This window comes from Apteryx rowi, unplaced genomic scaffold (genome assembly GCF_003343035.1).
Source record: "Apteryx rowi isolate R43461 unplaced genomic scaffold, aptRow1 scaffold_19, whole genome shotgun sequence".
Classification (NCBI taxonomy): Eukaryota; Metazoa; Chordata; class Aves; order Apterygiformes; family Apterygidae; genus Apteryx; species Apteryx rowi.
This window is the reverse complement of record NW_020448196.1, coordinates 2597979-2610509: the sequence shown is the minus strand read 5'-3', so window position 1 is coordinate 2610509 and position 12531 is coordinate 2597979. Positions and strand designations below refer to the sequence as shown.

At 62.0% G+C, this 12531-nt stretch overlaps 1 protein-coding gene across 1 annotated transcript; it reads right to left on the bottom strand.

Moving 5' to 3' along the window:
• Positions 1 to 1419: 1419 nt before the first annotated feature.
• Positions 1420 to 7619, bottom strand: BARHL1 (BarH like homeobox 1). The gene is made up of 3 exons (XM_026062364.1): positions 7169 to 7619; positions 3419 to 3641; positions 1420 to 1714 (listed from the first exon to the last, which is right to left on the bottom strand). Exons 1-3 carry the CDS (start codon positions 7617 to 7619, stop codon positions 1420 to 1422), a joined length of 969 nt encoding a protein of 322 aa, XP_025918149.1.
• Between the last annotated feature and the right edge of the window lie 4912 nt (positions 7620 to 12531).

The window sequence follows — 12531 nt, the reverse complement described above, 5'->3', positions numbered from 1 at the left end:
GGGGGGAGGCGGCGGAGGGCAGGGAGGGCTCAGCCCGCAGCCCATCTGTCGGCTCCCCGAGACGGCGGGCCGCTCCCAGGCTGGCCCGGGGACCAGCTGCTGAGCTCGCTGGCTGCGGCCAGATGAGCGACACTTTTAAAGGGTGGAAACAATCCATTTTCCAAAGCGATCATTTAAAGCACTTAGGCAATTATACACTTAAGATGGGCGTTAATAATTCACCAGCACCGCGGCTATCAATGCGCGGGGCCGCGGCTGCCCGTCTCCCCCGGCCCCGCATGCCGGCACTGGGGCCGCCGCCGCGGGCGCCCCGACGGGAGCCCCGGGCCCTGCCGCGGGCAGCGGGACCCTCCCGGCGGCTTTGGGCGGCCGCCTTTGATGGGAGTTGAGAAAACTTCTCTTTGCTTTTCCCTTCCCTCGGCGGCGGCTCGTCTGCCAGAGTAAACAAGCGTCGGGGGAAGAAAGGCCCGGCGGAGACGAGACCCGTTTGTTTGTAAAGAAGTTTATTTCCACATTTAAAAAAGAGGGAGAGAGAGCGGGAGCCCGAGCGTCTGCGGGCTCCCGAAGCAGCGCTCCCCTCCGCATCCTCCCTGCCCCGGCCGGGCCGGGCTCCGGGTACAGACTGACAAGAATCACTTACACAAATACGCCCTTAGGGTTCACAAATAAATAATTCATATACATTTTGCGCACGGTATTTACATTTTGCCGCTTTTTTTTTTTTTTTTTCGTTACGGACGGTCCAAAAGTCTCGCTCCAGCAGGCGGGGGCCGGGCCGGGCAGCCCGGGGCCCCCGCGGCCCTTCCCGGCGGCGGGGCCGGTGCCCCGGGAACAGCCCCTGGGGGCAGCTCGGCCCGGCCGACCCCAGCCCCCCGGGGCGGCGGGGCCGGGCTGGCGGGGAGAGGCCGGCTGCGGCTCCCCGGGGTCGTGCGACAGCCCCGAGCGGCGGGGGCGAAGGGCCCTCGCCGCCCCCGGGGCCAGGCGGCCTCGGCGCCCCGGCAACTGCCCGGGTGGGGGCGGAGAGGCGAATCCCCCCCGGCGGCGCCGGAGCCCCCTCGGCGGGGCCGGGGCCCGGGCCGGCCCTGCCCGTGCTGCAGTCCCAGGAGGGGGGCTGCAGGGGGGGGGGCGCAGCATCCCCGCTGCCCTGCGGGGGCAAAACGGGCCCCAGGCGGCGAGTGTCCCGCGGGGGGTGGGGGCGTGGGGGGGGCCGGGCTCTGCCGGCTCTCGGTGCTGCCAGACCTTGTCCTTTACTTCTTGCATTCGTTATATATTAAAAAAGTGGGGGTGTCTCATATAGATATATATATATTTGGGGGGTGAGCGGGAGTCTGTCGCTTGCTCGCGGCCCCCGGAGGTGGGGGTCGCCCCCGGCGGCCCCCGGCCCGGGGTGTCTGCCGGGCGGCCGGGGCGGCGCGGGGCTCACCGGGGCTGCGCGGCCCGCGGCAGGACGCCGGGCAGCGGCGGCAGGGGCGGCGGGGGCTCGCTGCCGCCCTGCAGTCCGTGGATGAGGATGCGGGGCACCAAGGGTCTCTGTAGGGCCGGGGGGGGGGCGCTGGGTCCGCGGTACAGGTAGAGGGCGGCGCCGGGGTCCAGGTTGGAAACCAAACTCTGCGGGTAGAAGTAGGGCGAGGGGAACATCCTCTGGAGGGCCGAGTAGTTCCCAGCCTCGGCCAGCAGCTCCAGGCCCACCGCCGTCTGCCTTTTCCACTTGGTCCTGGGGGGGGGACAAGCCGAGACAGGGGGTTAAGGAGGGAGGGATGCTCCAAAAGCAGCTGCACGCCCCGTCCGCACCCCCTCTGCCCCAGGGTCTGCCCCAGACACTGAACCCCTCGCGCACCCCCTCTCCCCCCGCAGCCTCTCGGCGCCGGTCCCTCCGCACGCCGGTGCGGTGCGGTGCGGTGCGCCAGCCCCTGGGCAGGGCAGGGAGGAAAAGGGTGGGGGAGATCAGCCCAGTGCGGGGTGGGGGGGGGCGCGCAGCCCCCCTTATCGGGGCGAGGAAACGCTCACAAGCCCCTCAGCTCCTTGCCGTCCCGTCCGCGGCTCCCCGGCAGCCTCCCCGGCGGCGCCGGAGCCGCAAACCGGCTGGGATCAAATTGCCGGGTGTGAACTGTGCTGTATAAAATGTGACCAACGTTTTAGTCCTTTCCTTGTACGCAAGTTGCAGATTACAAATTATATGTTATATATATGTATCTTACGTGTTATATGTGTGACCCCGTACCGGGCGGCCTCGCCGGTGAGACGGGCTGCCGCGGCTGCGGAGCGGCGCTGCCCGGTGCTGCGCGGGGCGGCGGCGGCTCCCGGGAGCGGCCCGGGACCGGGGACTCGGCGGCCGCGGAGGTCCCACGGGGGGCACGAGTGGGGCAGCGCGCCGGGGCCGGGGGATTCGTTTGCGACGTTTGTGTGTGTGTGTGTGTGTGTGTGTGTGTATTTATATAAATGTGTGTGTGGGGGGGGGCGGTATACGTGCATATACGCGTGTGCGTGCTCTGTCTTCCGGAGGATCCCCGGCCCCGCTCCCTCGCCCAAGGCTGGGGCCCCCGACGGGGCCGGGCTGGCCGGGGGCGGCTCGGAAGGGGCTGCGGGCCCCGCGCCGGGGTTTCCTTGCGGGACGGATTTCGGAGGGGTTGAACTCACAGCCCCCCCGCCTGCCCTAAGCATCTTAAAAGCCCCGATGGCTTGGAGGGTCGCTGATCTCTGCAGCTCGCCAAACGGGACTGGAAATTTGGGGCGGTGAGGGCGGTTAAAAGCCGGGGAGAGAGGGGACTAGGTGAGGGCCTGCAGTCAGGTGTCACTCGTTTCGTCGCGGTGGCGATGGTCGGGACTGGGGACAGCGCCGACGGGGACGTCCGGGTAAATCAATTGAAGCCATCAAACATCTCCAACCCTTTTACAGTTTTGTCGCTGAAGCGCTAAACCTATTTCCACCAGTAAATTATTCATCATAATAATAATTGTGTAATTACTGTAAGGGGTGTTAATTATTGATGCCCAAAGCAGTAATTGGTATCTATTATTAATGGGCCGATGTGTTATGCTGTTGTGTTTAGTTGGAAGCCCGGTCCTTCCTTCCCCTGCCGGGGCCGGGGGAGAGGGGCCCACATTGCTCCCCCATGCCCAGATCCGCCCTCGCCCAGCACCACTTCTGCCCCCCGATTCGGGGCAGGGGTAAAAGACACTGCGGCACGGGCAGTGCCGGTCTGGCGAAGGGGAAGCGCTCCTCGCCCGGTGCCAGGGCAGGGGCCGAGCACTTACCCTCCGGGGCGCTTTTTAAAGGCATGTGGTGTGCCCAGCCCCTGGATGCTATGGGGGGTGCGGGGCCGGGGAGGGGCAGGATCGGAGCCCCGAGCCCCGGCTGCAGGGAGAGCCCGGCGCCGTGGCCCCCCGTACCCGGGCAGGAGGGAACGGTGCATTTTACCTTCTGTTCTGGTACCACGTTTTCACCTGCGTGTCGGTGAGGTTGAGGGAGGCGGCCAGCTCCATCCTGTCCTGCACGCTCAGGTATTTCTGCCTCTCGAAGCTGCGCTCCAGCTGGGCCAGCTGATGGTCGGTGAAGGCGGTGCGGGCTTTGCGCGGCTTTTTCAGCCTCACTGGGGGGCTGTCCCGGGAGCTGGAGATTTCTCGGTCTCCTTCTTCTTTCACTGGGCCGAGAGGGAGAAAGAGAGGACAGATTAGGGCAGGAAGGGAAGGGAAGTGCCCTCAAAGGGGGTGTAAATCCCTGCAACAATAAGCCGGAGGAGAAGGGATCAGGTACCAAATCTAATTCAAAGCGCATTTGCCCCGTAAATTTTAACCCGAGGCCAGCAGCTCCCTGCGTGCCCCCGGAGGACTCGCAGGTGTCCCCAAGGCAGGCCCCGGCCTGTCCCCGTCCCCAAGACCTGGGAGCAGGGTTGGAAAGCCAGGAGGGAGACGTGACCGGAGCTGGGAGCGCTGGCTCCGTCCCCGCCGGGCTCCTGCTCCACTCCGGGAGCTGCGCAGCGGCTTGGTCCAGAGATGCACCCGGGTCTCCTTCACGCTCTCATTTCACGCTGGGAAGGATCCTACCCGAGTTTTATTCCTGAGAACCCAGCAGTTTTCTTGCGTTCTTGGATTTTCTTTCTTTCTCTCGCTCTTTCTTTTTTTTTTTCTTTCCTTTTTTTTTTTTTTTTAACCCAAAACAAAACCAACACCAAAATGGATAGGGTGAGGCCGTATTTCTGGAGCGGAAAGTAGCGGGGGGAGATGCCTCAGGTTTTGCTGCCCTCTGCACAGAGAAGCCCCCCGCGATGCTCCCTGTCCTCACAGGGACGCCGCCAGGGCGTGAAAGCAGCCTCCCCCCTTCCAGGATTACAACGAAATATTTAGGAAGCGGCGCCGCAAGCCCGCGCCTATGCCGTGATTTCTCTTAAAAAACGCATAATGAGATGGTTTATTGATGGCAGATTAGCGCGGGAGGGAGCGTGTCTGTGTGTGTTTGCGGAATATGCACACGGCGGATCAATATGTCACAGCGACGCGGGGACAGGGCCGGCGGCCGGCGGGGATTTACGCCGCAAAACATTTGTAAGGTGACAGGAAAATATCCGAGCAGAAAAAAAGAAGAAGAAGAAGAAGAAGAAGAAGAAGAAGAAGAAAAGCCCTGCTCTGTCCTCGCCTTCCCCACCCTCCTGGAAGAAATTATGTAACAAAAAGGCTCAGTTTATATAAATCGGCGGCATTAGGTTTTCACGGGGTTTATGTTAAATTTCCTCGTGGAAGGTGTTAGAAGCGACAGGGCTGTAGCTGAACGCGCGTTGATTTCTCTCTGTAGGAAGACAATAATCCGGTTAATTGAGCCACCGGGGAGCGAAACCCTTCAACCAGAAATCCCGGCTCTAGCCGAGCAGACAGAGCCCGAGCCCGGGAATATCCCTTAAACATGAGAACCGGTTTCATTTAACGGAGAAACCAAGAGCGCCGGCTCCGCCTGCCCTGCTCATCGGGAAGGGGCCGGGACCGGGGCCGGGTCGGGCCGGGCCGGGTGGGGGCACCGGCCCCGGGGGGTGCCGGCCCCGCTGCCTCCCGCCGAAGGCACGAAAGTTTGTGCGGAGTTTTCCTTGCCTGAGGGGAAACGGGCCGAGGAAGCCGAGCTTCGCCTCCCTCATCCCGGGAAAGGCAAATTCCTGGAGCCCCCTGGCCGGCCCGGTTAGCTCCCCGGGGCCGGGGATAAACCTCCTTCCTAAAAAAAAAAGTTCCTGCTCGCAAAGGGCTGCTCTCGTTATCGGTGGAGATATCCCCGTTCAGCTCCGGATCTCTCCCCCGGCTATTCCTAGCTTAAAAAAATAAAATTAAAAAAATATATGTATTACGGGTGTTTCAGCACTTTTGCATGGGCCAAATCCTGCCGTCCTCGCTGCGGCTAGGCCCCAGCCCCTCAGCCTCTTTTCCGGCGTAAATCAGGGGGCGTTTTGCCCGAGGAAAGGCTATTTCCAAAGCAGGAAAAAGAATCGCTTTGGGACCAGGGCCCTTCGTCTGCTATCTCGTTTAAGCGGTGTTTTTAACTCCATTGAAGAGATGTTTTTAACACCATTTAAGCGGTGTTTTTACCGGTGGCCGTGGATGCCCCACCGCCCCACGGACAGGCAGGGGGGCAGGCGAGGAGCCGGTGCTCGGGAGCAGATTTCCCTCCCGCGCCTCACGGTTTGGGGAGCCTTTCTAGCACCGGGGCCCCGTGTTTCCACCATCATCATCGCTGCGATGGTCTTCACCGCTGTGCAATTGCCTAATGCGGAGCACGATGCTCCCATCCCCGCCTGCGGGCTCAGCTCTGGGCGGCGGTTTCTCTCCTCGCCGTTGGCTAACAACAACAACCAAAATATGCCCCTGGCAGCACCGAGCTCGGCCCGGCTCGGGGCAAAGCGGCGAACCCGCATTTCTTTTCCCCCCCTCGCTTCTTTCGTGTCTCGGCACGTGGGGAAAGGGGACAAAGACTGAAAGAATTCGGGCAAAAATGTAGGAGACGAAAATAAAACGCAAAGGTGGGAATGGCTGCTGTTTTCGATCCCAGCCCTTCAAAACCGCGGCGCCGATCCCGGCCTTTCTCCCCGGTCGCTGGCAGACCCGGCAGCAGCCCGGGACTCTTTCCTCCGATCAGAGAGCAAATGCACCCGGCAGCGCCCGAAGCCTCCCGGGCCGTTGGCAGAGCCTGGCCTGGGCGCTTATTTTTCCTCCCCGAAAACCTCCCGGGCTTCAGCGTGGCGGCTTCGGGCGGTCCGAGGGTACAGGAGAGCAGGGCCGGGGTTCGCCCCATCCCGTCCCCCCCTTCCTGCCCGGTACCCCAAACCCAGCGGCCCTTCACCGTGCCAGGATCCCCCCGGCCGCTTGGGCCCCCTTGCCTTCCCCTCGCAAACACCCGGCAAAGAATCTCCCCGGGTGAAAGTTTTGCGGAGGATGATGCGAGCGGGATGGACGAAGGCTCCTGGAATAGCCTTCTCCGGGGGGGCGAGGACCGGCAGTGCCCACCGGCGACCCCAGACCTCCCGTGTCCCCCCCCGGCTCCGGCTGCCGGAGGGAAAGGCCGGGCAGGGCCTGGGGGGCCCCGAGAGCGAACCCCGGCCCGGGGCGAGCGGCAGCCGCCTGCAGCCTCCCTCCCCGCCGGCGCCGTGGCTGCGGCCCGGGGGCTCCCTGTGTGCCGTGCTTGTTTCTAAAGTCTCCAAAATAGTAACACAAATAATAGTGGCAATACAAATCGAATCGAAATCCGGCGACTTTCTTATTCGTTTGTAACTCGTAGCATGGGAAACACCCGGCAAAATTCCGTGGTTAATATTTGTTGTTGTTCAGGCAAAAATCCATCCCCGGCTTTCCTCTTCCCTCTCCCCGCGGGTGGGAAGGAAACAGCCGGATCTTCCCCGAGTAAAACAACCCGGCGGATCCTACCAGGCGCGTTTGGCGAGGCACCCAGCGCCCCAAACCTTCCGCCGCGGCCGAGCCCTACCGACCCTTTCGCCCTCAAGTTTTCCCAAGTTGGCGCCGACCCCGCGGTCATTTCGAGGGCACTCGGTGCCGCGGCTCCCGGTCTCCGGGGCGCGCAGGAGCCGGCCTCCACGGCGGACTCCCGGCGCACCGGGAGGCTTCGGGGCCGCCGGAGGCTTTGGGCTAGGCCGCCTTTGCTCGCTGTGCAAAGCCCAACGGGGTGAGCGGCTCTTACCTTTGTATTCCGAGTCCGAAGAGGAGCTGCTGGTGTTTTTTTCCATTTTCTCCCTAAAGTCCTCGCCAGGCTTGGTAGGGATCCTGCCCGCCGGCTCCTGCCCGCCGTGAGGTCCATTGGTGCTGGAGTAAGGTGCGCAGGCGGCCAGGGGCTTGCAGTCGGCCAGGATGTCTCTGATGAGGAAGGAGGAGGTGACGGTCCGGGACTGGGAGGGAGCCGAGCCCTGCCCTGGCTGGAGGTGCGCATCCAGGCCCGGCCGCGGCACTGCCGCCTCCAGGCATTCGCGGCCCGGCGAGCGGGGCGAGGGGCACCCGCTGCTGCCCTCCGAGCGGGGGCTCAGCTCCAGCGGGGACCGTCCGTCGCCCACCAGCGGGTCCCCCTTGGGCACGGCGGGGCTGCCGGCTCGGTGGGAGAGGATGGAGTCGATCCCAAACCCGGTCGAGCCCTCCATGGCCCCCGCGAGGTGCCGGCGCTCACACGGGCATTGGCGGGGAGGGCGCGGCGGAAACGGTTTAATAATGATAATTAACAACAAACAAAAAAAAGCAAAAGAAAAATTAAAAAAAAAAAGAAAAAAGAAAAAAGAAAAAAAAAGAGCAAAGTTCAGCCTGGGATCCGGGCAACAATTGCTGCAAGGCTCTCCGAGGCTCCGCGCATTAGATCCAGGGCTGCTCCGTCTTCAGCATCGCGCCCAGCTGCACTCACAGACAGACAGACAGAAGGGGGGGGAGAGGGAGGCAGAGTCAAACTTTGGCCGCGGAGGGGGAGTGGAGGGTGGGGGGACGGACCCCAACCTCACCCCGGGCCCCGAGCCCTACCCGGCCACCCCACCCTTGCCCGGACCCGTAGCGGCGCGGGGCTGGGGGCAGCCCGGGGGCTGCGAGCCGGAGGTGGGGAGGCAGCGATCGATAGTGAGGCTTTGCAGCGCCTTAACCACTTAATGATCCAGAAATCAATGGGGAGGGCGAGGGGAGGGCGGAGGCGGTGGCCAGCCGTCGGCCCGCCGCGGCTCCCCCCTTCCCCGCCAGCACCTCGGACAGCGCTGGGGAGGAGGGGGGGAACCGGAGTCGATCCGGAGTCACCCCGAGTTCAGCACCGCGGACAGCGCCCGGGACCGGAGTCAATCCGGAGTCACCCCGCGTTCAGCACCTCGGACAGCAGCTTCACTCGGCGCCTTCCCCCGCGGAAAAAAAAAGGGGGGGAAAAAATGAACTTGTGCCACTCCGCCTCGGGGGCTCCGGCGCCCCCCCCCCACCCCCTGTGAACGCGCCCATTGGTCGGGAGGCGTTTTGGGGGATGTCACTCCCCGGCGGCGACACCTTGCAGCTTGATTAACGGGAATTAATTGCCGCCCGGATCCCCGCGCTTTCCGGGCGGTTTCCGCCCTCTTTGCTGTCATTACCCCGCTGATGGAGCTCGTAATGGGGTGATTAGCCACCGGGGGGGGGGGGGGGGGGGGCGGTCGAGAGGTTGAAACTTCCCGCTCGCCTTCCCCCCCCGCAACAGCCGAGCCGCCGGGTCCTCCCGAGCAGGGAAAGTTTTGCTTCGCGTTAAAAAGAAAAGAAAAAAAAAAAAAAGAAACCGAAAAGGAAAGAAAAAAAAAACACCAAACCCCTCCCCAAAGCCCCAGCGCAGAGGCGGCTGCTTGGAGCTCGAGGTGAAGCTCGGAGAAAGGAATTTCGTTGAATCCCCTCGAAATCGGTTGTGAACGAGCAGAAAGGTCCTTTCGCGAAAGCAACCACGGGGCCATCGGGAAACCGTCGCCCCGGCGAAACGTAGCGCTCCTAAAGCGGCGAGGAGCCGGGGCCGCTCTCGCCGCTTCCCCGGCGCCCAGCCGCGGTACGTACTGGTGCAACTGGGAAGGGCCCGCGCTCAGGGCGGCGAGAGGGGGCACGAAGCCGGCAGGACCCGCTGCTAAGGACACGCTGTCGTTGCCACCCGAGGAGAAACACGTTCAGCTACGGGGCTGGCTGTGGGCAAAGCCTCGGAGAGCGTGTTTTCCCCGCTCCGTGGGCACCGCCGTCCTGCCTCGGGCCGAGCCATTTTCCTGGACGAGGTGTTTTTTTTGTTTTATTTTGTTTTGTTTTGTTTTGTTTTCCTGCCGCCGATCCCTTTTTAAAAATAACCCCGATGGCCCGGGGGGGTCCAGGCCGAGCTGTCCGCCCTGCTGGTGAAATAAGCACGGGCTATTCGGGACAAGCCCTGTTCCCCGCTCCCTGCCCGTTTTTCCTGGAGACACAACTTTCCTCCCCTCCACCCCGACGGGGGATTTTTGTTGCTGTTAATCTTCCAGGCTAAAGGGGACCGGCTCACCCAGGGATCTCACCTTCCCCCCGGTCAGCCCGGCTCTCCGCGAGGGTTAATTTAGGGGCTTTTCCTGGGGGTAGACCCTTGGCCACGGACGTGGGGGAAATGTCCAGAGCCGTGTGCGCAAAGCGGTGCCACTTTAAAGTGATGTCGGTGGTTATTTCTCAAATACTCGATTTCCTTCTCTTTCCCCCTTCCCGGCCAGGCAGCTGCATCTTGTCCCTCTTCCAAGGGCGCCCTTGGCCGGCAGCTTGGAGGCGGTCAATGCGGGGAGAGGGGCCCCCCCGGGGCAGCCCGGCTGCCAGCTGTCGGGCAGCGGGGCAGGCAGGGCCCCAGCATCTCCTGCCCTCGGCCCTGCAGGCTCGGGGCCGCCTGGGATCGGGGCAGCAGAACAAAAGAGCTTTATAGGAGAATAAATCCAGAGGCAAAAGCGGCATCAGCCCCGGTCCCAGCGTGCCCCCCCCCCCCCCCCCCCCCGGAGTCCCGGTCCCCCCCCCCCTGGGGGCTGCTCGTCCCTCCTGGGTGAAGGATCCCTGCTGCTGCTCTGCCTCACCTCCCTCCCAGCACAGGGATGCTGCTCCAGTGCCAGGGACTCGGGACCAGGCTGGAGGGGCCCGATCTGCTGGGGGGTTGGTTTTGCAGCATCCCCCTGCCCAGGCAGGGCTGGGCCGAGCACCGCATCTGGTGGGACCGGAGTGACAGATGGGCAGGAACTGGTCCTGGGTGAGAAATGGGGCAGAGATCCCGACGGGGCTTCCCAGCTCTCTGCTGTGTGACTGTGTTGGCTGCTGGGCTCTGGCAGCCTCCCCATCTATCCAAGAGACTTCATTTGGAATGGAGATTTACACTGGGATCAGAATTAGGATTGAGATTATGTTTGGAACCAGGAAGGGGACTAGAAGTGGGACTGGGACTGCATTTGGAATCAGGATTGGGACTGGGACCAGAACTCAGATTGGGATGCTTATGGGAGGGGCAGGACATCCATACAGGAACAGGTTTGGGCTGCCAGGATCTCTTGCTATATTTCTTTCTCTGTTTAAAACATCTGCCTTCAAACTATTTCAAGGAAATTCCCCGGATCAGACCCACACTCTGATCTTCCCAAGCCCATAATGCCAGCCAGGCACCTTGGTCCTGAGAGTGTCCTCTGGTGTGGATAGTGTGTGTATGTGTGAGGGGGATCCTGCTTCTTTGGAGCCAGCCCTGAGCTTTGAGACAGGCATCTAGGGTTGCTCACCGCCTGCAGCCTCACCGCTGCAGAGGGAAATGCTGTGCAAGGTTTTGGGGTGCAGGGAGGGGGGGGTCTGATCCTCATCCCTAAGCAGACACTGTATTGTGGCATCCCCAGCCCTTGGGGACAGAGACTGATGCTCCTAGGACATACTTGGAGTTCTCAGCAGCTACAGGTGCACTTGTTACTAGTGTGGTTGATGTTAATTAATATGAAATATTAATATTATTATTAAGTTGTTTCAGAACTAGATTGCCAAAGGCAGAAACCTGCCCCATTTTGCCCACATGAGGTGTCCCACTCACATCAGTTCAATGCTCGTTAATTTGAGTTCTGACTTCAGCAAAGCTGGTCCCCTGCAGGCACAAGCTTCCCTGCCTCAGCCGAGGTGAACGCTGCAGAAGCCCTGTGGTGCGTGAGAACGTGGCAGACCCCAAAGGAGGTGACGCAACACGGGCAGTTCCTCTCTCCCTGGGGGTGAAAAGGCAGTTTAGGAGTGCTCCTGTGTGCAAGAGCTGGACTGATGGTGGGGGTGGAAATCCCAAACTGTGTCGACCCTGGTCAGCTGCCTCCATGTCCCACTGGACAAGTGGGCGCAGAATAACTCATCTATGGCTCCCAGCATCAGTAGGAATGGGAACTCCTGTGTACACTGTCCACAGAGCACTGACTACCCCGTGCGTGTCCTCCCATGCAGCACCAGCCTGTTTCCTTCCACCCAAGACTTGCTCTGCAGGGTGCTCTCTGTGCAGGGTTTCTTGTTCTCTAGATGTGCCTCATGATCAAGAAAGGGCCGTGGGCCCCTGAGGAGGAGGAGAGCCCATGGCGCATGTGAGGCAGGCTCGACACTGCCCTGCACGGGTGTCCCAGTCCCACCTGATGCTCGTTCTGGAGCTGTGGTAGCTTCCCAGGAAGAATGAAGCCTGTTGGTCCTTGCAGCAGCTTCAATGCTGTGCAACAGGCAGAGCGTTTTATCACCAGTACAGGGCAGGGGACCCAGAGGTGCTGAGCTCCACTAAAATCTTCACAGGATTTGGCTCTTTCAGCTCTCAGCAGCTTGTCATTTTCATACAAAGCAAATGTAACTGTCCTTAAAACCCATTTCCCATTCCCATTTCTGGCTGGCTCTAGGACACTGATGCCTTTTGGAGCTGCCGAACATCCCATCCTGCTGCATCGCTGCTGCTGGGGCAGGGTAAGGCTCTCTCAGCACCAGGCGCTGCTGGCTCCCCTCGATGGGAACACCAGCCCCCATGGCCACGTGGCGGGTTTGGCCCCACGGCCGCTGCGGCAGGGCTGGCCCTGGCATTCCCGGGCTGGAGGCGGTGAGGAGATCCCCGACTGGGGCTGGAGCTGGGGGAAGGTACCTCCGTGCCGGGGCTAGGTGCTGGAGGCAGCAGGCTGCGGCGCTGCGGTGATGGCTACAGCAAGAGTTACACTAGAAATACCTGCTGAAGCCACTCACCAGTATCCTGATCATCGAGGGTCTGGCTTGGGACCCCCCCCCCCCCCCGGAGGCTCTGCTGTATTAAATCCGTATCTGAAGTGACCACCGTGTTTACTGGCAAGGCTGTGCCCTGACAGGCGGAGGGGGATGCTCAGCCACGCCGGGAGCGGGTGGGATGCTCAGGTAACTGAACGAAGATCTTAATGAGCGAGAGAAGAGCAGAGAGCCTTGGGGTGGGGAGGACGACAGAAAGGGCAGGGGAAGCTAACCCGGGGGTTGCAGTGACGGGATCAAAGACAAGCGCAGGGCCCGGTGGTGGGCAACCTGCAGCAGCGTTAAAATCCCATTTACCAGTGGGTGTCACTGCAGGACAAG

Excerpts from the sequence above, each read along its gene's own strand:
- BARHL1 (XM_026062364.1), bottom strand. The coding sequence starts at position 7,619 with ATGGAGGGCTCGACCGGGTTTGGGATCGACTCCATCCTCTCCCACCGA. Across the intron at positions 3,642-7,168 it reads TTCGGACTCGGAATACAAAG|TGAAAGAAGAAGGAGACCGA; the intron begins GTAAGAGCCGCT and ends CTCTCGGCCCAG. Across the intron at positions 1,715-3,418 it reads ACGTGGTACCAGAACAGAAG|GACCAAGTGGAAAAGGCAGA; the intron begins GTAAAATGCACC and ends TCCCCCCCCCAG.